This window comes from Lissotriton helveticus, chromosome 3_1 (assembly GCF_964261635.1).
Source record: "Lissotriton helveticus chromosome 3_1, aLisHel1.1, whole genome shotgun sequence".
In the NCBI taxonomy this organism is placed as follows: Eukaryota; Metazoa; Chordata; class Amphibia; order Caudata; family Salamandridae; genus Lissotriton; species Lissotriton helveticus.
Genome location: NC_136061.1, coordinates 805,344,607 through 805,369,956, shown reverse-complemented (window position 1 = coordinate 805,369,956; position 25,350 = coordinate 805,344,607). Strand labels below are relative to the sequence as shown.

Genomic DNA, 25,350 nt, shown 5'->3' with positions numbered 1-25,350 from the left:
ATCATCCCCTTTTGTATCGATTTCTTGAATACTGTGTCTGTTATTCAGAATGATCCTCGCACGTTTGAGCCATACTACATATGCAGCTGTGGCCACCTCTGATACTTTCGCGTTTCATAATGCATTGTGGAGGCAAAGTTACACACAGTTGGAGAACATTCGTATCTTGACAGTTTGTGGAACACTGAATGTGATTCACTACTGCTGAGTACCAGTGGTATGGGCCTTCCCATGTAATCCTATGAGACTTTCTGTAGTTATAAACTAATCTGCTAGGTAGGGAGGGTGAAATGTAGGTATATTTTAAATTTGTTTACCTTTAGCATTATAGGATGCTTTTTCCGTTTGTATTTCATAGAATAGTAACAATGCTGACAACCTTGTTTCTGATAATATGTTTGGTTGTATTTTCTAAGGTACTGTGCATGAGATTATGGCGTTAGAAATAAACATTTCAAAGTTGCAAGTTTCTTTATTTACATCTTGTTTTGGACTGGTGTAAGACTATAATGAAAGAGTGCTCTTGTTATTCACTTTGCTTCATGTAATCTAAGTCACATGTTCTGGGTTGACTAGTCATTGGTGTTTTTGCTCTAGGGCGAAGAACCAATGAGTCACTGATTGCTAGTCTGGTAGGGGGTTTGTGTAGTAAGGTGGGTTTTGGTACACTGTAATTCACTGAGGTCATAAGTCTTTATGCACAGTTCTGTGTATGAGCAGAATTCCTGGAACAGTAGTTACAACAAAAAGGCTCGATAAAGGGATTGCACTTTGAATATGAATATAAAATAGAAGAATAGTTGATAATCACAGCTAAGGAATGCAGCAATTAGATGTGTGGATGATGTGTATATTGAGTGGAAGATGAAAAACGTGAAAAATAAGAAAGGCTGGAGAGACGCAAACTACCCACTGCATTGTCAGTGAAGTGGATCTTTGGATTTCCAGGTCATTACACAGATAGGGTGTTGGATTCCGCAGTGGGAACTAGTACCACATCCAAGGAAGAAAGCTAGTGCATGAAGTACACACAGTTGGGCAGATTTACAAGGTCGTGGGAAAAATGATGCAAAAGTGGCGCAAGGGGCTTGTAAACCTGCCTCAGTGTGTGGTAGAAAAGACGCAAGAAAGGACGGAAGTGTGCAAATTACCCACTGCTATTCATGGGTAGTAGTTACCAAGAAGGCTGAATAAAGGGCCTGCACTTTGAATTTGAATTAAAGAAAAATAATTGATAAGCTCAGCAAAGAATGGTAGCAAGTAGGTGTGTGTGTTTGTGGTTGTTGTATTGATTGAGCGGAAGATGACTAAGGTGAAAAATAAGAGAGGTTGCAGAGATGCAAACTTTCCATTTCTTTGTAAAGGAAGTGGGTGTATAGTTTTCCAGGGCATATATATATTCACTGAAAAAACCATAGGTTTCAGCCACGTTATAGTTATGAATTAGCATTTAAAAAACCTTGCAAATTCACTGAATAAACCATAGGTTTCACACACGGTGTAGTTAGGAATTAGCATTTAAAAAACCTTGGAAATTCACTGAAAAAAACATAGGTTTCACACATGTGATTGTTAGGAATTAGCATTTAAAAAACCTTGCAAATTCACTGAAAAAACCATAGGTTTCACACATGTTATAGTTAGCTGGACATTTCTCTCATACAAAACCATTGAAATTCCCCCGTTGTTAGTTCAGCTAACTATAACTTGCGTGCCCGCAATGCACTGCTGATGACGTCACATATTACATCACTCATAGCATGGTCAGTGACATCACTCATGACATCACTGATTACATCTCAAATGATATCACTGATGACATCATCCTTGTGAAAGAGTGGCAGACCTCCTCTCACCAGAATATAACCTTTGATACATACATTCAAAAATAGAAACTAAAATTTTGAAAAGAATGGAAATACCAATACCAGTTACAACAACCTGTTCAGTAATTCCACCATCTACATACACATCCACTCATTCACCAACAGTTTATATAGTCACTCATACATGTACTCACTCATTATATGTAGTCATACACCTATACATCCTGTTACACACCGATACTCATCCATACAGTTACTCACACACATACTCACACATGCAAATCAACTATCAAACATCCATTTACTTGCATATACAGCTATATACACACCACTACACTTACTTTTACAGAAACATACACATACTTACTCTCTTAAACAATCACTTATAGAAACACTTACTTATTTATACAGGAACTCTTCCATTCTGTCACACTCACACATATAATAATTTATATACATCAATACTCACATATAGTAGATTAAAACATTTGTAGTTACTCATAAAGGTACTATTGAGACAGTCATTCACTCACTAACACACCCATGCACACACTCATCCACCCATACAGTCCTGCACACATGCGGTCTTCAAAACACATACAAACAGTGAGTCACTCATTCATGCATCTATGCGTTAAGTAATACTCCCCACCGAACCATACAGACACTCATACTGATACTCAAAAAGCCAACTAATAACTCTTACAGACACTCATGTAGCTACTCACCAACCCATCCAGCCACTTATAGACAAAGTGAGACACTGATACAGATATTTACATATGAAAACATTAGTCGCTAATACATGTATTCACTAAGATAGACTTAATAAGTCAGTTATGCAATCATCTTTACAAAAAAACATCCATTTAGACGTTTATTTACCCATTTATTTTTCCAACAACCTTTACATATACATATATAAAAAATATTTATTTTTCATTAAGACACACATTCACTGGATGATGTTATCAGTGATGTCATCAGTGATATCATTTGAGATGTCATCAGTGATGTCATGAGTGATGTCACTGACCATGTAATGAGTGATGTAATATGTGACATCATCAGCAGTGCATTGCGGGCACGCGAGTTATAGTTAGCTGAACTAACTATAACGGGAATTTCAATGGTTTTGTATGAGAGAAATGTCCAGCTAACTATAACATGTGTGAAACCTATGTTTTTTTCAGTGAAAATATATATATATATATATATATATATATATATATATATATATATATATATATATATATATATATATATATATATATATATATACATCCTTTGGAGAAAAAGACCACCTAACTATAACTATCTAGTGGCGGCCGCCTGACAAGGGCCAGGCACGTACTTTTTTTTTTTTTTTTACAAGTTAAGCACTGCTCAATTCGGAAGGCCTTTCCTCAAGCCCCGATGTTCGCATTTTGTCTTCACATAAACAAAATATAAACATTGATTTTTGCTGCTGGAAAAAAGCAATCACAAACACAAAATTAAATAGAGAAAATATGCACACGATTTAAACTATAAAATATGATACTTAATTGCACGTCAGTGAAAATTACCATCCCTTTTGCCAGATAACACCTATACCTAAGGGACTGATAGGGACTGTCTTGGTTTCATGAACAGAAAATGTTTGTATTATTTCAGAAGATCTCCGTTCTACTTCTCCGCTTACTCTTTCCTTGTAACTTCTTACATAAACATCACTGGGGCATATTTACAAGGGCTAAATCTCTGCCTTTTTGTCTTAAAAAGCCAAAAAAGCAGAGATAAAACTATCGCCCTATTTACAGGAGGGTGCTAACATGCATAATCGCATGTTAGCACCCTTTTTCCCAACGCCTCCCTTTGCATCTCTAATGAGATGCAAAGTAGGCATCACTGGGCGTATCATTGCAAATATCGCTGATGTTCACATCGCAATATTTACAAGGCAGCCCACATGATTTTAGCACATGTTAGATTTTAGAGAAAACAGCGGTTTTCACCAAAAACTAACGTCTGCTAAAATCCTGACCTACCTATGCTTAACATAGGGGGCGGATTGTGCTGATATGACCATAGGGTCGTATCAGCAAGGTTATCGACGTTTTGCAGGGAACATCGCTGGAAAAACAGCGATGTTCCCTGCAAAACGGCGAATTCCCCGCTATCGCTGGTAATTATATCGCCCTGGGGAAATGCGTTGTAATTAACGCGCTAACAGGGCAATGTAATACAGCGATAAATTTTAAAAAGCTAAGCGCGATTTGCATTTATTTATCGCCGTCCTTGTAAATATGTCCCACTGTGTTTAGCGGCAGTATAATTTATTAAACCTTTGATAATGCTTTTATTTATGGGTTTGCAAATGTGGTGGTATGTAAACTAAATAAATACGTTCCATTGAGTTTCAGTTGTATTTTGTAAACGGGAGACAGCCATGACAACGCGGGCTTTACACCGCGCTGCCATTACGACGCTGCCATCACAACGCAAAACGTTACAACGACTTGCGCTGGATGGCGCTAGATACTAAGGAATAGTAGACTTACTATTCCAATACCTTCCCTACTGTTGCGTAGGCTGGAGTTGGAATAGTAAATCATACTATTCCAAATCCAGCGCCTACAGCGCAAGTCGTTGTAACGACTTGCGTTGTAATGGATGCGTCGTAATGGCAGCACGGTGTAAAAGCCTGCGTTGTCATGACTTACATCCTTTATAAACTATTCATATATATTATCTATTTTGCTAAGTGGTTTAGAATGCGTATTCAGTATCCAAAATAGTAATCAAACACATTTTGTGAAATAGCAGTGACTTATCTTTCTTTTTCTCCATGAGCAAAAATGTTTCTTTGTTTACAAAGGTAACGTTTATATAATGTTATGTTATGCCAGTCAGTGTGTAATTTGCATTACAAGACATCTGCATTTGAATAAAACAGTTGGTTAGGAAATATCCAAAATATTTTTGTGCAACTGTACCTTCATATCTTCATATGGATCTCATCCTTTAAAAATATCCATCTACGACTTGCAGGAACAATGTATGTGTTACAGCTAGACTTCATGAAACATTGTACTTTTTGCAGAAAGTTAAAGGAGGTGAGGCTCGATCGGCTGCATCCTGAAGGACTTGGACTCAGTGTAAGAGGAGGACTTGAATTTAACTCCGGGCTTTTCATATCTCAGATTCTAAAGGAAGGACAAGCAGATAATGTCGGCCTTCAGGTGAGAAGTTGAGCTACCAGCTACAGAGGCATTAAATACAGATTATAAAATATATGTTCGAATTCAAACTGATATATGGCAAAATTACCCATAAATGCCATTTCCACTGCAGTTGATAAAAAAATTGTTGTTACAGAAGCATAATATAAAATTCAGTGGTGCCAAGGATGGAGAGGATGTGACTTATGGGCTACAGAGACGCCTTTGAAGCTGGGGAACTAGGTTCGAATCTGGCGGGAAGTTCAAATATTCTGTTCTTCTCGTAAATCACTTAATCTCCCCAGGCCTAAAAATTCATGTGTCTGTCTGTAATGCAACTGGTGCTCATGTAAAGTGCTCTGATACCTTTTGTCGAGTTTGCGCAGTATAAAACTACAAAGAAAATAAAACCGAAGCTTCCCATCATTCAAAGGAGAGCTTTCCATTATGCAGACGAGTGCAAGGGCCAACTAGCTCCTATGGGGCATGTTGTCTTCTGCTCACGAGGTAGCTGGGTAAGGAAGGGGGTCAGCATTTACACTGACTTTAACTGGGGCTTGGACCCACACCAGGCCTGGGCGGTGAACTCTGCTCCGTTCACGGAAGGTTACACGGAGCGGAATGTTTTCCTAGCTCGCCTCCCGGTGAGATTTCTTAGCGCAAGCAGTCAGATTTCTCAATGCGTGCAGTCGCAGATGGTCATGACCGCTCACATTGAGAAAACTACTCAAGCTGCAAAAAAAGAAGCAGTGCCCTCTTGCTCTGCGCATCATGTCATTTGTTCTGATTTTACAGTGCGTGACAAACACCCAGCGCTTAAAATCACAGTGAATGGCATGACCAAACGCACCCCGCTGATATTCCGGCAGAGTTTTTTGGTCCCTTCGCGGAGTTAAATGAACTCCGCCCTGGCCTTAGTCACACACAGAGCCTAATAGAGGAAACTCTGAGCCCCCCATAAGTCTATAGCTTCTGGGACTGCATTTAAACATTCAGGTCCTTCTCAAGGGTTTATGAGCAGGACATACTGCCAGAGGGCCGGTGAATCCATAGCTCTGTGACTGTGCTTCACTTTCTCACGTGTGCATTTGGGTAGATTCAGCTTGCATGGGGCACTGCATTAATTGGTAACCCTACACATGGGGCTAGTTTATGCTTGGTGGTTTTGATTTTGCATGCACGGGCACAAACTTCACCCAAGAAACATTTCAGATAAAATTGCTGCTTACATTATATTTTTATTAGGATGCTAGTGGTTTCTGGTCATATAATTTTTTTTATGTTCTCAATAATGGAAGTGGAAGGACTCCCTATGCTGTAATATTGCTCTCAGAGATCCCCAATACTGCAGAGTGCGATAAGTTTTGGGGTGGGAATTATCACACCATTCAAAAGTGGAATGAGGAATACATGTGGAAATCGGTGTTATTCCCATCGACTCCCAACTCGTTTTCTGGCCTTTTGTGCCATTTCATCTGTACGGTTTCTCCAGGTTTTCCTGGTGAAATGTACATGAGAAAAAACATGTCACTGAAGTTTTACACATTACTTATAACCATTATTAGAACATTGGAATGTTGGGAGCTCCATTGAAAACAATGGAGTGCTCTGGGCTTATAATGACTGGTATAAGCCTGGAGCTCCAACATTCCAATGTTTCTTTGTTCACAGCTCTGGCTGTGAACAAAGGCTTCAGGGAGCCTGAGGGGATTCCAATCCCCTCACGCTCCCAAAAGGCTTTGTTTGTTTTTGTTAGAACATTCTGCCCTCTAGTGGCAGAATGTTCTAATAGCCTAATAGCCCTTCGTAGCTGGGCTATACCGGCTATTAAAGTCCCTCTCCCTTGTTAAAGGCCCTCGCCGAAACGCTGGAGAGGGCCTTTAATAGCCGGTATAGCCCTCTACGGCGGGCTATAAGGCTATAGCAACTTCTGTTAACAGTCAAATCAAGATTACCACCCGATCTGGAACGGGGTGGGGGAGATATATCACAGTCATTTCTGAACGAATACACAAAGAGCCACATCATAAACTGAAGTGGGAGCAGGAGGGTGATGTGGAACGTGTTATATAATGTATCATAAAGATACTAAAGACAGTCTGCTTGTAGGTTTCATAAAAAACTAAAGAATACGATTGGAAGTAGTTTATATAACATTAAGCACCTGAGCTCACATACATTTACTCTGTTTTACAGTGAAGTACAATACTACTACAACTACTACTACTGCTACTATTAATAATAATATAATTATAATACCTTGTGGGTTGCTAAACAATAGCTAACACTGTTCTGCATGTTTAAATGGCAGGTGTCACAGATGTTCACACTGCATTTCCCATTGGATTGCATTGTACAAGGAGCATATTAAGCTGACTGTATTCTATGTTTCTGACACGAAGGCGCAGCACATTAATTTCCCTAAAATTATTTAGTTGTTACTACCAAACCATCAGTTATATTTAATCAACGAGTTGTTCTATGACTTAATAATCAATTTTGTCAAAATCTGCAAGATATCAAAGAGGACAAGAAGTCAGTCCTCACTGACTTCTTGTCAGTGAGGACTGACAAGACCCATTGAGTGAGGCTCAATGGTTAGAGCGGCAGACCCTGATACAGAGGTCTAGCCCGGGACCAGGGTTCAATTCCCCGCCTCGGCGGGTCTTGGGCTCAAAATTCCACGGACCTGATAATTCTCGCCTCAGTGCCTATTCCAATCATGGAGTCCCACTCTGCAACTCTGGGCAATAGCTTGCTTAATCTCCACAACGGCCCCCACAACGCTAAGGATGCCTGGCCTCCACCTTGGGGGTGCCCAGGAGTGGACACCTCACAGGGAAAGCCAGGATGGGTTCCACAGCGGTATTCGTACAAGCGCCTTGAGACCCTTGCGGGTGAGTAGTGCACTATGCAAGTATCAATTTACTGTTGTCAAGTGTTTGATAAATATTAATGACCCTCAAACTCAATCACTTACTTAGTGTGCTAAATCCTTTACGTAATTTGCTGTTAAAATAGCTCATAAGATTAATGCACTCTCTGTGATAATGAAAGGAACCTGACGTTTCTAGCTTTGATTTCCACCAAAGAGATTCAATCTTGCACCGCACAACAAGCAGAGAATTGATGGGATCTGAAGAATGTTTTCTTAACATCTAAAATCCAGAGGAAGGAAGTTCCACAGGGTGGGACCTTCATTTGAATCTTTATGATACAAGCCAAACAATTTCTTTGCTTCTGAGGCTTTTACCATCACTGCTTGTCTTTATGCAGGAGTGGGAGTATACCGGTTGTCAATTTTGTAAGACTTTAATGGTAAGACCCACCTTTCAGGCTAACTGTTGCCTCTGGGGCAATTAATGTGGTTCTTTCAGTGCTGGAAGCATGCTCGTAGTCTTTAAACCCAACAGTGAGCCTGGCTGGTGACGTACTGGTGCTTTCAGAGAGGCACGGCATTTTTATGTGCTCCCATCTATTTTGTAGATAATACTGGCTTGAAATACAGTCCAGACATCAGTATTTGTACTGTTGGTGTGTATCCTTTTAACCAGATGAGAACAGCTCTGGCTTATGTTGCACGGTACACAATGTATGCTCTCGTGAAGAGGCTAATCAAAGATTGACAGTGATGAAGTCAGTGAAGGAAACAATTTTGTTACAGTTGAATGTCATCCAATTATTGATGGATGAACACACCTCTATCATGGCTCTCAGTGGTTTCATGTACAAATTGAACAAAGTGAGGATAGGAATAGAGATCTTGGGCATCTAGGGGTCATCACAAGAGGCCTTTAAAGAGCCAGAACAAGTATTTTCCATACTCACCTGCTTTTTGCAGTTGTTGATGAATGAGATGAGTTGATTACCAATCATGACTTTAAAACCCATGCACATTTTGAGGATCTCAATAAACCTCTGATGATAATTTGTATTAAATACTTTGCATTCAGAATTAACGGAGTCAGCCTGAAATGCATAACAATTTCCGTAAATTCGAAGAGATGTTAATATCCAGCCATCATTTACTACATTGTGATTAGTAAAATGTTCTCTTACAGCATAAACATGATCACAAAATCACAAAGTTTGTATAGGCAAACATTTGGTACAAGATATGTGGACAACCATACTTCCAAATATTATTAGTAAATGCAAGTGCTGGGTGCTAGAAGGTTCTATGCCAAAGATTTCTCGCCCCAAACGTTTTCAGACTTGGGGCATTCTTCATTTAATATATTGAAGCCTCGATCAATTGAGCATGTATGTATTCCTCTCGGCCATTCCCCTCCTATGGAGCCTCCTTGGACAGCCCACCTTCTGCCAGATCTCTTTTGGCAAAGGGAAAGTCAAGATTAATCAACATCTTCGTATACTTAACGAGGTCCAAATTACTGTCCAGTCCAAGTAGGGCTGCCTTAGGATCAAAAGCAATTGCCATACCTGACACTTCTACAAGAGCCCACATAACTTCCTCCAAAAATTTTTGTATCTCTGAGCATGTTAAAATTGTATGACGGATGTGACTTACAGGAGGAAAACATTGTAAGCAATTTGGGGGGGATGCATGTGCCACATGCATTTGATTGATTTTAAACCCTATGTAAGTAGTTGAGTTGGATTAGGTGGAACTAGCCATTTTCAAAGGGGCCATTTTATCTTCTGTACTTTCCTTCTCTGTCAGGGACCCACGTCTCACTCCCAGTTGTTCTTTCGGGGTGTCAAGAGTATAACCAGGACACTTCCTTACCTTTAGGGCTTTTGATAATCGCTTGTGCTTTGAGTGCACTAAATCTGGGACTGCATTTATGGTTTGGAAGTGTATCCCAAGGGTGTTTTAGAGCAGGAAATACATATGGGGTTGTGACTTATGAAGATCAAATTTGGATGCTGAATAAGTAAATGATTTGACATGATAATTTCCCCATACATCACCTCATCTTGGACATAGCCATCAAATCCCAAACATGAAAGCCCGACAGAGTCACTACCTGGGACTGTCTGTCGCTCTCTCACAGTGGCATTAGTTTAGTCAATTTACTCAATGCGCCATGTAATTCATTCAGATACCTTGGTCTTCATGTTTATTGTTAACTGTAAAGTTAAGTGGACACCATGGGGAAGAATCGTGGTCTTCAAAATCAAGAAATATTTTTTGATTAGTAACTTCATATTTTTAATTTAGTTTTTGTGTAATTTTACAGGCTTAACCTAACAAACGGAGGTTAATGGGGAAAGTGTGATTATGACTATGTTATGGTGTTTGACAGGCAAGTCTTTTCATTCCTTCCATTTCACAGAGGTCAGAGATGAGGGGCTGGAATGTAGTGGAGAGAGCCCAAAGTTATTCCTGCTCCATGAGGATGGAGAGCTTGAGTTTTAATACCCACCAGCTCCCCCAACCCTAGCGCCTTGCATTAAATAAAGCTGTCTAGCCAGGGTGTCCTGGTATGCGGCGCTGGGATTAACTTGGCATGCCTTAATAGTGGATGGCACTAAACACTGTTTAAATCCACGTGAATAAGAAGAGTTGACAGGCAATTCATTGTTCTAAATTGCTGTCTCATATTCAATCCAACAGCTCCTGAAATTTCATCCGCCAGAATTTGTTTTTCACTAATCTCAGCAAAGTTTGAAGCTTCAAACTGTAGCAAGACAAGGCCTGTGGTTCTCTAATATCATAGCTCCGGTTTTATGTACAGATGTATTTCTCCTGCCGGTGTCGTTTCAGCAGAATGTCCTTCTGAATTCAGGAGGTTGTATCTGATGAACATCTGCGTTCAAATGTAAAGAAATATTTGCGAGGCTGCAATTAAATGACCGAGTTCATTACTGTACCGCTAGGGATGTGAATCCGTGTCTCTCACGCCTCTAAGCTGGGACCAATACACCTACCTCTGAGGCTTATGGTGAAGACAAAAGGGAGCAGCATGAATGGAAAAGCAACACAAGATTACAAATATTTCAGATATTTGGAGCTATGTTAATCTGTTCTGCCTGAATGCTGTCTAGCATTTTGTTACTCTCTAGTGCAGCTCACTTTTCCAGCATGCATAGAAGGTAGTTCAGAAGAGGTAGAACAATTACGTTAATTAAACCTATTCTGGAGGCAGTTTAAAATATAATTAAACATTTCTGACAAATGTTCTTTTACTTGCAAATCCATAGCATGTACATTTTCCTCTAATCATAAATTATTTTTCTAAAATATGGTCATTTTATGCTATCGCGCAAAAAAAAAGAACTACAGCAATGTTGCCTCCTTCCAATATTAATAATTATGTTTACAATATTTTAACAACTTATTTACATTTTTATGTTCGAATTTTCGCAATCTAGGTGCACCATCCGATGGGTCTAAAATGTCCCATTTAACAGATTCTTGCTAGTATGGTACAATTTTGTTGTCATTGAAGTGCATGTTAGAATGTTTGGTGTATTTCTTAGCGAACGTGCACTTTGCACTGCATTGATCCACTTAACAAATAAACAGCAAACTAATTAAAGCTGTCTGTTAGAAATGGGGTTTCTAGCTGGCTAGGGTATGCACCTAAGCCAGGCAGAAACCGCCACTTTAGTCCGGAAAAGGGAGTTACACACACAAGATAACCCCTGCTCACCCCCTTGGTAGCTTGGCAAAGCAGCCAGGCTTATCCCAGAGGCAATGTGTAAAGCATTTGCGTAATACACACACACATCAGTGACACACTAGGCACACTACAAAAGGAGACTCCACACAAGGTTGTATAAAGATATCACATATATTATACATAAAACACATCAACCACAATCACATAAATCACTTTGCCACTAGGCAATTGTCATGACATCAAACAGACCATATACCCCTTTGTAGTATGTAAAGTATATTAGTCCACAGACTCTTTGCTGAACATACTACTTGTTACTCTGAAGAGTATAAGGCCTACATTATAACATTAGGGCATAAAAATGCAGAGTTAGATCCACATAAATCACCGGATGTCCCTATGAACCTATAAGAGCCAGCTTTTCGGACCTCCTACAACACTTCATATGGTAATTACCCCGTACACATAAAGTATCCCTGCAGACAGAAGCCGCAACTGCAGGCCAATCCAACCCTTACACAGAAGAGGCAGCTCTCCTCGCACAGTCCTTATGCTCTTCTTCTTGGCAGGGTCTTCGTGTTTCTTGAAGTAATCTACAGTCCTGGGGTTTGAGGTCCAATACTTATACCCCATTTTGTCATTGTTCTCTTTGTGGTAAGGGTTGCTGAACCCAGTCCAGACCAGTCCTGTCCTCTCTGGTACAGCATGACTACAGGGGGTGGAGACAACATTGTGAAAGGAGACACAGTATTTTCAGGAGCAAGCATCACTCTAAATGCACACCAGGCCTTTTCAGGACAGCAATGAGTCACCCAGGCGAGGCAGGACACACCTCAAACCCCCCAGTGACTATCTAGAGTGAATGCACATCCCCAGTTAGTGGCACTACAACACCATATGCTGAATACACAGCCATCAGAGGCACACAGGATAGTAAAGTAAGAAAATGGCCACTTTCTTAAAGTGGCATTTTGAAACACGGAATTTAAAAACCACCTTTGCCAAAAGGTGTGTTAATAAATTCTGAGTTCCGAGAGCCTAAACTCCATTTCTCTGTCTTCTCCATATGAAAATGTATACTTGTAAGATGTAACAAAGCAACTCCCATGTTAGCCTATGGGACAGATAGCCTTTCAATAATGAAAAACGAAACACACAGTATTTCACTATCAAGACATGTCACAGACACACCAGTACATGTCCTACCTGTCACATACACCTTATCCTGCCCATGGCGGGTACCCTTGGCCTACTTGAGGGGTGCCTTACATGTAAGGAAAGGAAAGGTTTGGGGCCTGGCAAGTGGGTGCACTTGCCAGGGCAACAATGCATTTTGCAACTGCGAGCGCAGACACTACAGTGGCATCTCTGAGACACATTCACAGGGCAATTCATGTGGGTGGCACAACCAGTGCTGCAGGCACACTAGTATTTGATTTACAGGCCCTGTCACACTCAGTGCACATTACTAGGGGCTACCAGCAAATAAAATATGCCAATCACGGATAACCAATCATAGTCACAATATACACAGAGAGCATATATACTTTAGCACTGATTAGCAGTGGTAAAGTGCCCAGAGTCCTATGACCAAAATAAACAGGGTCAGAAAATTAGCATGCAAAAGGAAAGAAGTTTAGGGACACCCCTGCGAAATGCGCCAATTCCATCACATGCTTTGGTTAATGTTCTTCTTTAATGCTTATTCAATTTTGTGTAGACGTTGAATGAAGATGGGGTGGGAGACCATGCTAAATGCTTTAGAGAGGTCCAGGTGGATGAGGGACGCCATGTCTCCTTCGTCCAGAGTCATGTGGATGTCATCCGTAGCGGCGATGAGGGCAGTTTGCATGCTGGGAGTGGGTGTTAAACCAGACTGAAGAGCAGGTGGTCATTGAAGTGTTTGTTGAATTGTTTGTTAAAGATTTTCTCTAAGACATTGGCTGGAAATGGTAGCAGAGTGATCGGTCAGTAGTTGGCAAGCATTGAAGGGTCCGCTAAGGGTTTCTTCAGCAATGAGAGGAAAGTTGCATGTTTCCAAGCATCTGGGAAGGTCTTGAAAGACGTGGAGGCTTTCAGGATGGGTATGAGCAGGGCATTGATTGTTTGAAGGCCTCTGGAGTAGGCTTGGTGGATAGAGGGTTTGTTGGGGTCCCTAAGTGGATGGACTTCATGGTGGTGGTTGTTTCTTTTTGGGGGATGACGGGCCATATGTTCAGCATTGGCTCTTTGGATAAGATCTGGAGTATTTTTGCAAGGTCTGTTGGGTCTGGTTGCTTGTTGAGTTGCTATAAATGACGGTTATTTTGTTGCTGAAGAATTGAAAGAGATTGTTGCAGAGGTCCTGCGAGGGGGTGGCCTAGTTGGAGGCAGCATGAGGTGAAATCCTTTACACTGGTGAAGATTTCTTTTCTTCTGCTGGTACTGGTGTCAATGTGATCCACCAGAGGTGCATTTGGTGGTCCGAGTCATTTAGTGGTAGCGTCACAGAGGAAATTTGAGCATGCTCTTATTTTAATTCAAATCAAATCACGTGTTTGTTAAGTGTGACTACTCACCCGTAAGGGTCTCAAGGCACTGGAGGGTTTGGGAGGGGGTTCGCAGGTTACAGTCCATCAAGGAGGGGGTCTGTCGAAGAGCCAGGTTTGGAGGTTTCTTGCAAAGATGGGGAACAATGCTATCTGGTTGAGGTGGAGCTGAAGGCCGTTCCAGCATCTGGTCGCGCGGAAGGAGAAGGAGCGGCCTCCCGATCTGGTCTTTCTGGTGCAGGGGGCCACGGCGTAGGAGAGCTGGGCTGATCGTAGGGTCCTTTGGGGTGCATGGAATTTGAGTCGGCTGTTCACATATGCTGGTCCAGTGTCGTGGAGGGGCTTGTGAGCGTGGATTAGCATCTGAAGGAGACTCTAGCTTCGATGGGGAGCCAGTGGAGTGTGCGCAGGTGGTGGGAAATGTGGCAGTGTCTTGGCAAGTTGAGGACTAATCTTGCAGCGGCGTTTTGGATGTTCTGTAGCTTGCCTTCAGACCTTTTTGCTGTCTTCGTTATTGCTGGCCTTAAGACTCTGTGCACTTTACCAATGCTAACCAGAGCAAAAATGCTTGAGCTCCCTCCTTAAAACATGATAGATTGGCGTATACCCATTTGGAACATTTCATTTATTTGTAAGTTTTTTGTTTATTTCGGCATAGAGTGCATTGCCGTAGTCGAGCCTGCTGGTGACCAGGGCGTGAGTGACGGTCTTTCTGTGTTCGAGGGGGATCCATTTGAAGGTCTTTTGTAGGACGAGACGGAGATGATCTGGTGGTCCATTTTGAGCTCTGAGTCCTGGATGATTCCCAGATTGCGTGCGTGGTCCGTGGGGGTGGGCGGGCTTCCAAGGGCGGAGGACCACCAGGTTTCTTTCCAGGCATCTGGGTTTGGGCCCATGATGAGCACCTCCATTTTGTTGGTGTTTAGTTGTAGGCAGCTGTTTTTCCTCCATTTGGCAACCGCTTCCAAGTTGTGTCTGGCGGTGTTGTGTTCATTGGATAGGGAGAGGATGAGTTGGGTGTCGTCTGCGTATGACACAATGTTGAGTCTGTAGGTTCTGACGATGGGGGCGAGCGGAGCCATGTAGACTTTGAAGAGCGTAGGGCTGAGGGAGGACCCCTGGGGGACTCCGCAGGTGGTAGGTGTAGGGTCCGAGAAGAAAGGGGGGAGTCTGACTCGCTGCGTTCTGCCGGAGAGGAAGGAGCATATCCAGTCGAGGGCCTTGTCTTGGATCCCTGCATCATGGAGTATGCATTTTAGGGTGCGGTGAGAGACTGTCGAACGCTGCTGAGAGGTCGAGGAGTATGAGTGCTGCTGTTTCTCCTTTGTCCAGTAAGGTACGGATGTTGTCTGTTGTGGCGAGGAGGGAGGTTTCCGTACTGTGTTTTTTTCTGAAGACGGATTGGGAGGAGTCGAGGATGTTGTGCTCTTCAATGAATTTGGCGAGTTGGCTGTTGATGGCTTTCTCAATGACTTTCACTGGGAACGGGAGCAGGGAGATGGGTCTGTCGTTTTTGAGGTCGGTGGGGTCCGCCGAGGGTTTCTTCAGGAGGGGGTTGATCTCAGCGTGTTTTCAGTCGTCAGGGAACGAGGCGGTTCATGGTGTGGCAGAGCATGGGTGTGATGGTGTTGGTGGCTCTGTTGAAAATGTGGTGGAGGAAGGGGACCTTGGGGGCCCCGGAGTGGATTGACTTCATCGTCTTCCGTGTGTCTTCGGTGGTGAGGGCTGTTCAGTTGTCAATCGCTGGCTTCAGGTTGGCGTGGGTAGTTGGTGAGGATTCGGTGTGTTGGTTGTCTTCATTGAAGTTGTCGTAGATGCTCTTGATTTTGTGGTGGAAAAGGATGCAGAGTTTGTCGCTGAGGTCCTGAGAGGGAGGGATGTCGGTGGACTCGCTGGTGGGTTTAGCGAACTCCTTGATGATGTTGAAGAGTTCTTTGCTGTTGTGTGCATGAGTGGAGATTCTATCTTAAATCACTTTTTTCTCATTTCTGTTGAGTTGGTGGTGTTGTTGCGTGGATTTGGTGTTCCTCCCGCCCTTTTCGAGGCGGCGGTGGCAAGTGCGTCTGGACTCTCAAAGTTCGGTGGTGAACCATCTAGCTTTCTTGGCGTTGGTGTTGTTGTTTTTCTTGAGTAGGGATATGGTGTTGGTGCTGTCAGAAATCCATCTGTGCAGGGTTCGGGCTGCTGTGTTGGCGTTGTTGTTTTCCGTGATGGTTGGGGTGGAGTTGCTGAGTGATGAGGCTAGCTGGTCGTCGGTGATTCTGGTCTAGTTTCTTCTTGGGAGCAGGTGCTGGTGTCTGTGGATGTTGGGTGTTCTGAAGGTGAAGTGGACGCATCGATGGTCAGTCCATGGGAGTTCGGTGGTGTGGCTGAAGGTGATGGAGTTTACTGTTGTGAAGAGGAGGTCGAGGGTGTGTCCTGTTGAGTGCGTGGGTTCGATCACGATCTGGTGGAGTCCAATGTTGTGGAGGTTGTCCAGGAGGGATGTGGTGCTGGGGTCCAATTGGTTGTCGAGGTGGAAGTTGAGGTCTCCCAGTAGGGTGTAATGGACACGATGGCATGCGGGAAGATGATGTCCATGATGGCGATGGCGAAAAGTCTGCCAGGTCCAGGGGGTCGGTAGATGAGGGCTCCTCGGCGGAGGGTGGAGGTAGGGCTGGCAAGTATCTTAAAGTGAATGTGTTCCATCAGGTCTGTGGGCTTGTCGGGGGCTTGTCGGGGAGTGTGCTCAGGCAGAGGGTGGATTTGTGGACAATGGCGATTCCTCATCCAGGGCGTGTGGGGCAGTCCTTCCTGGAGATCTTGTATCCTTGGGGAATGGCGATGGCGATGTCCGGTTCCGAGGTGGTGTTGGTCCAGGTTTTGGTAAATAATGCTATGTCCAGGCTAGTGCTGTCGAGGAGGTCCCAGATTTCGGTGGCGTGTTTGTGGAGGGATCGGACGTTGAGGAGGATGCATTGCAGGGTCTTCGGCCTGGTTGTGTTCTTGCAGGCGGATTGTGCTGGGTCAGTGGTCTTGGCGGTGCTGCAGGTGTGCCGGCAGCTGTGACAGCTGAATAGTCCGTGGGTGTCGGCTGGTGATGCTAGCTTGCAGTTGTTGTTGCGGCCTGGGTTTAGAGCGTGGAGTGCCGCTGGGTCGTAGCGTTGGCGTTGCAGAGATCCAGGGTTCCTGGCGCTGGTCGCAGTCGGGTCGCGGATGGGCACAGAGGGGCATGCCTTTGTTGCCCCGGCAGTGCAGCCGTGCAGCGGCCTTCATTAAGTAGGGGTTAGGAAGGGCTGGACAGCTGGGAGGTGGGTAGCGGGGAGTGGGGTAGCAGCAGCAGGGAAAAACTGGCTGAAAAAGGCAAAAGGAAAAATGCAAAAAGAGAGAGAAAAGTGCAAATAAGGCAGTAAAGTGCAAGAAAGAGTGGAGGAAAGACACAGGAGAGTGAAAGGGGGAGATTGAGATGAGGGTAAAAAACCAGTGAAAAATGGAGGAAAGACACAGAAGGATAGTGAAGGGGGGGCTTGAAATGAGGTAAAACGACAGTAAAAGTGCAAGAAAGAGTGGAGGAAAGACACAGAGGACACAGGAGAGTGAAAGGGGGAGATTGAGATGAGGGTGGAAAACGAGTGAAAAACAAAGGAAAGACCCAGAAGGAGAGTGAAGGGGGAGATAGAAGTGAGGGAAAAAACGAGTGAAAAACGAGCGAAAAAGCAGAGCAAGAGAATGGAGACAGAGGTCCACTAGACCACCAGGGATGAGGCGCAGGTGAAACCTGCGGGTGAAGGAGGGCTTCGAACATCAACACTTGAGAGTGCAGGGGCTCGGGGGATGGCCTCACTTAATGGTGGAGCTGCAAAGGAGAGAGAGCAATTTCACTGACAATGAGTCAGTGGTCTTGCTTCATTGTTCTGCCTCATTCTCCATTTGTGCTACAGTTGTTTGTAGTGCTGCTTCATCAGTCTGAGTTTTTCCATTTACAAGCTGATTTGGGATCTAAATCTTGTTGTATTGCTGTTTTTTTGGGGGGGTCAGGGATTCGGCACAGGAGGTGATCCAATTGTTGACATTCTTGATGACTTTGGGAAGGCTGTGTCTACGCTCGAGTCGGTGGGTGTTGAGAGCAGGGTTCCAGTTCTTGTCACTGATGCTGTCCCAGTTTCAGTGGCTAGTCTGGTGCTGCGGAACCTGGCGAGGTTGTGATCTGTCTAAGAGACCTGTGTGTGCCCGTCAACTCAGATGTTTGTCAAAGGTTGTGAAAATAGGGTTTAGGAGGTGTGCAGCAATGTGGGTAGGTCCCTTTCCTCGGTGGGTGAGGCCTAGGCTTCCAAGGGCTTCCATGGTCTTTGATGGGTGCTTTTGAGTTGGTGTCAGTGTGATCTTTCAGATGGGACTTCAGGTCTTTGAGTAGAATGTAATTGTTAGCGTCGGTGGTCTGTAGATGAAAGTGCCACTTAAGATCAGGATGGCTGTGACATGGCGCTTGAATGACCTGTGTTTCATGTTGGAGTCCATCAAGGTGGTGCAGCTGATGGCATGCTTGTGGATGATGGGATTACGCCTCCAGGCTTGTGAAGTGTGTCTTACCTGGCAGGGCCGTAGTGGGAACCAAAACCGGCCCTGGCAAAGTGCTCGCCCACTGGGGTTGGGGGTGCCGCCGAGCTCTTTGCCAATTTTGTTAGCCCTGTAACAAAAATGGGGCCCAAAACCGACCCCCACCTGTGTGGCGCACCGAGGGATTGCCTGGTGCCCGCTACGGCCAGTCCAGCTGTGTTGCGTGGTGATCTTGTAGCTGTGCCGATTTCAGGTGCCGATGCCAGGTTCAGCCAGGTTTTCGTGTGGAAAAGTAGGTCTATGGTGTTTTCATGCAACCTGTCCCAAATCTCTGTATCATGTTTGGTGAGTGAGTGTTAAGAAACATGCATGTGAATGCAGTTTGTTGTGTGGGTGTTGCAGGGCTGTGAGATGTGAGAATAGGGAGTGGTGGGTGCTGTCGGTACAGGTGGTGACTTTTGGGTGTGGGTAAGTGCATGAAAACTTACGGTTAGCGCAGGAGAATGCTTCCTTGATGTTGTGTGGTGCAGCGAGGTGCCAGCATGGGGAGTGGTGGATGGGGTTGAGGGCATGGAGAGTCGCAGCCAGACTTAGCGGCAAAAAGGGTGAGGACCAGGGTTCCAGGTGATGAGCGCGGACCAGGTGCAGATGGGCATAGACAGGTTTGCCTTTGGCGTCTGCTACATCTGCCATCAAATAGGTCCTGGGAAGATGAAGGAGTGATATTGCTTCTTGTGTATATAAATTATGGGAAATCCAGTGATTTTCATTCCTGTGCAGATGGATGATGGAAATGATTCCTCTTGCTTTCCTTCTTCCTTTAAAGTCAGTTTTGACAGGGAACCAGAGAGGTCACTGCTTGTGCAGATGGCTAATATTAAATCCAGTGGTCATTTCCTGCGCATGGATGATGGGAAATCCAGTGATTTCACTTCCTGTGCAAATGGGTGAAGGGAAATCCAGTGATGTCCAGTTCCTGTGCAGCTGCATGACAGACATTAGTCCTCTTGCTTTGCTTCTTCTTTTAAAGATAGTTTTGGCAGGAAACTAGTGATGTCACTTCCTGTGCAGACAGATACTAAATAGGAAATCCAGTGGTCACTTCCTGTGCAAATGGATAATGGGGAATCCATTAATGCAATTTCCTGTACAGATAGGTTATGGAAATAACCTAGTAAAAAGCTACGTCTCAAAAGCCTTGCCAAATGTAAACACTTATTCATGCTCTCTGAGTTGGAGTAGTAGTTCATTCCATAATTTGGAAGCCTATAAGTAAGTCCCTCCATTATACCATTTTTTGAGGTAATTTAAAACAGAAGTTTGAAGGGCACAGAAGCAGTCAGAGTACGCATGATTAAAGTTCCTGAGATGGCAAATATTTTGAACTCTCTGTATATTGTACTGTTTGGAGCTTTAACAGGCTGGCTAGAGGTACCCCAAAGTAATTTGGGTGAGTCTATGAAATATTTTCCATTCTTAAATAGTTTATTATATTATCTTCTGGCACTCTGGCAAATTATTTTTTGAGATTTTCCACATTCGTTCCTAGTTTTTATCATCTATTAGAATGTGTAGTGTGCTTACTTACGTGTAATTTGGTTACAAGACGTATGAACAATTTTCTTCTTCCTTTCCATAGGCACTGAATGGGCACTGCGTATGAGGGCCCACATTGGCATTTTCCCTAGCTTGCCTGGCAGTGAACGTTTGCAATGCATTTATTGGAGTTCAATGTGCCTGATGCATCGTGAAACATTTTACATACCTTTGTGATCTTTTTTTTAGCTGACCATTTTTTCTGCTATTATGTAGCACAATTACTCTACTCCCATTCAATCTTGATGATGTCTCCAAAGTCACAAAGAGATTAAATGTTCACAGCCACATAGTTCAGGCCAATATCAAACTTGAATAGAATAGCACAACATGAACTCACCGAATGACTTCTTCAACTCTGTAAACAAATAATTTCTTCTGTCACCAGCATATATTGTGGATCGAAATTCAATCATCATTGAAAATACAAGCACTCGGAGGCAGACATGGTCTTAGCCACCCCACCGGGCTTTCTTATTCAGTCCTTACCTCGGCCCTCAGGTAGGGGTGGTGGTGTTGCCATCATTCATCGGGATCATTTCCCCTGCAAAGTTAACGATGCGCAAATCCTTGATTCTGAAAGCCTTCAGTTCACAATCAAGTTGGACCCCACAAACTCACTTACAGGCCTCCTAGTGTATCACCCTCCTGGTCATCCGGGCTCTTTTTCCAGTGCTCTCCTGGATACGGTAGCATCACAGGCCCACTCCTCCACCAAATTCTTGATACTAGGAGACCTGAATATGCATTTTGATGACCCTTTAGATGCAGGGGCAGCCGACCTGATCACAGACCTGGCGGCTTACGATCTCCACCTCTTAAACGCTGGAGCCACACACAACAAAGGTCACCTGCTGGACCCGGTGTTCACGAGCACCCCCATTATGCAAGCTAGTGAATCCCTCCCCCTCCCTTGGACGGACCATTTTTTAATCTCCTTCCAACTACCAGGAGCTTACAAGAAACCTCAAAAACCTCCCACTTACACCAGGGACAGGGCTTGGTCCAAGCTCCCCACAGAAGACTGGGCCAGGACCCTAGAGTCAACCATCCCTACTTACTCAGAAGATCCAGCTATCGCTGATAGCAAATTTAGAGAGTGGATTGTTACATCCCTGGACTCCGTACTCCCTTTTAGAACTCGGGAGGACAAAAACGGGAAACCAGGATCCGCCCCTTGGTATACCCCGGAACTCCGGTTGCTACGCAAAAATTGTAAGAAAGCTGAGCGGCTTTGGAGGAAACACTGGCAACACGCTAGCAAGGAAGCTTACCAGAACTCAGTCAGAATATACAAATCTGCCCTTAAACGCACTAAAGCTTCCCATTACGATATACGGATAAAAGAATCCACTAACTCAACAAGGGAATCCTTCCTTATCGTAAAAGAGCTCTTAAAAATACCAACCACTCCATCCTCCAACACCCCTCCTATAGACCGTAGCAACGAACTAGCTACCTATTTTAATGACAAAATCGTCCGCATTTTAGCATCCCTTCCCCCTTCCTGTCTAGCAAGCCACATGGACAATAAAACACCTATCAGTCAGACAGGAAGCAGTATGCGCCCCCAACTAGCGACATTTAAGGCAGTAACCTGTAACGAGGTAGATGCAACCATGGCCAAAATGAAAAGCGGATCACCTCTGGATCCCGCACCTATTAGATTTCTCAAAACCGTAGCCTCTGTTATCGTTCCAACGGTCACAGAGCTTATAAACAGCTCACTTGCCCAAGGATCTGTCCCCGCTAGCTGGAAGAGTGCAGTGGTTAAAGCGCTACTAAAAAAACCCCAGCTGGACTCAGCAGATATGGCAAATTACCGGCCAATCTCACTTCTCCCTGGCATTAGCAAGGTAGCCGAGAAATTGGTCAATGGACAACTGTCGCACTTTCTCGAGGTAAATAACATCTTACGGCAATCCCAAACTGGGTTTCGCCCGGGCCATGGCACAGATACCGCCCTTCTTGCCGTCATCGAGGAGGCAAGGCGCATTTTGGATTCAGGAGGGTCAGTGGCAGTGATCCTCCTGGATCTTAGTGCAGCCTTCGACACAGTCAACCATCGTGTCCTTCTCCAGCGGTTGGCGGCTGCAGGGCTCACTGGGGTGGCGCTCAGGTGGATAGAGTCCTTCCTTGCTGGGCGCTCATTCCAGGTATGGGATGGTAATCACCATTCGACTACCCTCCCCCTCACGAGCGGGGTTCCCCAGGGGTCATCTCTGAGCCCAACGCTTTTTAATGCTTACATGGCCCCCCTCGAAGACGTGGTGACACCCTTCGGGATTAAAATAGTGAGTTATGCTGATGACACACAGCTGGTCGTTTCTCTATCCCAACTGGAAGACCGCCCAGACAATCTGGCAAACTGCCTCACGGAAATCCACAGTTGGATGTGTGAATCATCACTCAAATTAAACGGGTCTAAGACCGAAGTTATGCTTATGGGAAAGCAATGGGTGACTATCCCCCCATCGGTCTGGCCAGACGTATTCGGGGAAATTCCCACCCCGAAACAAGAAATTAAGACCCTAGGAGTCTGGTTGGAACCCAAGCTTTCTATGAAGACGCAAGCGGCCAAAACAGCAGGCACCTGCTTTGGGCTTATGCGCACCACCCGCAGGATTCTTCCCTTACTCCCGCCCGCTTCCAGAAAACTCTCAGTCCAAGGGTTAATACTGACACGGCTGGACTATAGCAATATGGTCTATCTGGGAGCCCCAGAGGCCACTATGGATAAACTGCAACGAACACAGAATGCAGCAGCCCGACTACTTATGAACCTTCCCTCCAGAGTATCAGCCAAACCAGCGATTAAGGCCCTGCACTGGTTGCCAGTACGCCAAAGGGTGGAATTTAAAGCCATGTGCACTGCACACAAATTGATGAATGGAGCTGGCCCTACGATCCTCAGGGACCTGGTAACTCCTTATAAGGCCCCCAGATCTCTTCGGTCTGAGAATGAGCATCTGGCCAACATCCCCAAATACAAAAGGACACGTACTGGAGGCCGACGCTTCTCTGTGAAGGCCTCTACCGGGTGGAATTCTCTACCCCGCACCCTTAGGCTGGAACCCAGTTATCTGATTTTTAGAAAAAAACTCAAAACACTTCTATTCCCTAAATAAAGTCACTCCCCTTTCCTCCCTCCCCTCCGGATAACACAATCACTATAACGCGGGGATGCCCTTGGGTCACCAGGCGCTCTACAAATCGTTAATAATAATAATAATCTTGGAGCAGTTTTTACCAGAAACATTGTTATAAACATTGTTTTAATGTTTAAGATTGATTTCTGATTAAGCTGTTCTAGTTATTGTATAGCCTGTCACATATGGTATTGAATCCAATGAATATATTGTGATGCACAGTATTCGATCTGACATTGATTAGCATATGAATTATCAAGAATCCTGTTGAATTATCTCCGACACCATCTCAGAATCGGGACGAACGACTTGCGGTTCTGCCCACTCGATTACGATGCGACGGTTCGGTCGGAATCCCATTGTTTCCTATGAGAGCTTGTGTTCCGCCCAACAACACAGGCTCCTAAAGAAAAATGGTGTGTGTGTGTGTAAAAAAAATCCTTCACCCTGTCGCAGGAACCCCACAGTGCTTGCCACACAGTGCAGGGTTTTACAGGGGGTGCCTTAGGTATCCCCTCAACCCCCAACCGGAGGCCTCAGGATGAAAGAGGCCCTTCTAGGGGCCCCAAAGTCACTTCCTGACAGTCTTTTTGTGTCAGACAGGCCGACTCGGAAAGGCTGTTGGAAATCGGCATCGTAATCGCGAGGTCAAAAACGCTGTCCATAGAAGTGTACGATGCAGTTCCGAGCGACACTAATTCCCCAAGAGCCATTTGGCACCAATTTGTAATGACAACGCGGTTTACATTGCAACCGCAAACATCGTAATCGGTCGGGCGGATTGTAAACTGACCGAGTCGGTTGGAAGAGTTCTGACATGGTCGAGGAGATTCTGACTGTCGGGAGGAGGCTATCCGCCCGCCATCGTAATTGGCCCCTAAGTGTTCATCATATCGATTAGAAGAGTAACATTTGTAACATTTAGATTTGACATCTGCTACAAATAATACTTATCTGCTGCCGCCTCTTGGTAAACAACCTCAGTAATACAATTGATCTCTCACCCATAGCTAATTTTTCGAGTGCTTCCAAATAGGATTGTGCTGTACAGGTAACACCACATACATACATGTTAATGAACAGACCCTGGATAATGTTCCTTCTGAGAGATTGTATGATCAATTATCTAGTTGATTGGGTCAAAGGTGTTACAGCTGCAAATAATAAAAATGTTGCAGTTGTACTATAACAAACAGTTTAGTCAGGCAGAGGCAATTTAACAGCATATTATCATTTTTATGAGGTAGTAACTTTTGGCATCCATCTATTATGTAAGCTGTAGTGTTGCCATGAGTGGTTTCAGTATAGAAATTAAAACTAGGGGTGGGTGAAATTCTGCAGAGTTACATGAAAACTCAGTGAGATTCTGTAGAGCTCTGCGAACGGGTGGAATTTGGAATGACGTGCTGCTCGTGCTGGTTATCTGAAAGAAACAGGTTAGTATTAGATTCCTTACCTTAGAATATCCCCAGGCGTCAGACTGGATCCGGAAATTTTTGCGTAGCAGTACCCGTAGGCGTCGTCTGCGGCTCCGCGTCTGTCGTCGGCGTCGTTAGCGCCTGATTGACGTCGCCGGAGTACTTAGATGCCGCCCTCGCTGACGTCAGTTCTTCTTTTTTCCGCGCCAGCAAGCGCCAATCTGGAAAAAGTTGTACCCTAGTCAATTTTTGGCTAACTTTTTCGATCCTTTTTGATCATCTTTCGAGTCTCCCGACTCCGACGGTGCCGGTAGGGATGCCCGGGTTCGATTGCAACCGACTGATGTCGGTTACCGACCCCCATCGCCGGTGTCTTCCCTGTCTGGGCCCTGACCACGACGACAAGTCCTGCTCCGACTGCCAGGTCCTGACGTCTAAAGCTAGACGAGAGTGGTCCCACAAGCGACTCGAGCTCCAGCAGTCAGTCCCGCGCCGCTCGAGGTT

At 44.5% G+C, this 25,350-nt stretch overlaps 1 protein-coding gene across 1 annotated transcript in view; it reads left to right on the top strand.

Moving 5' to 3' along the window:
* Window positions 1–25,350, top strand: part of USH1C (USH1 protein network component harmonin) — an 898,978-nt gene that overhangs the window by 209,014 nt on the left and 664,614 nt on the right. Inside the window, exon 4 of the mRNA XM_078681063.1 lies at window positions 4,912–5,050. Within this exon, the coding sequence (XP_078537189.1) occupies window positions 4,912–5,050 (139 nt within the window). The remainder of the gene's footprint in view (window positions 1–4,911; window positions 5,051–25,350) is intronic.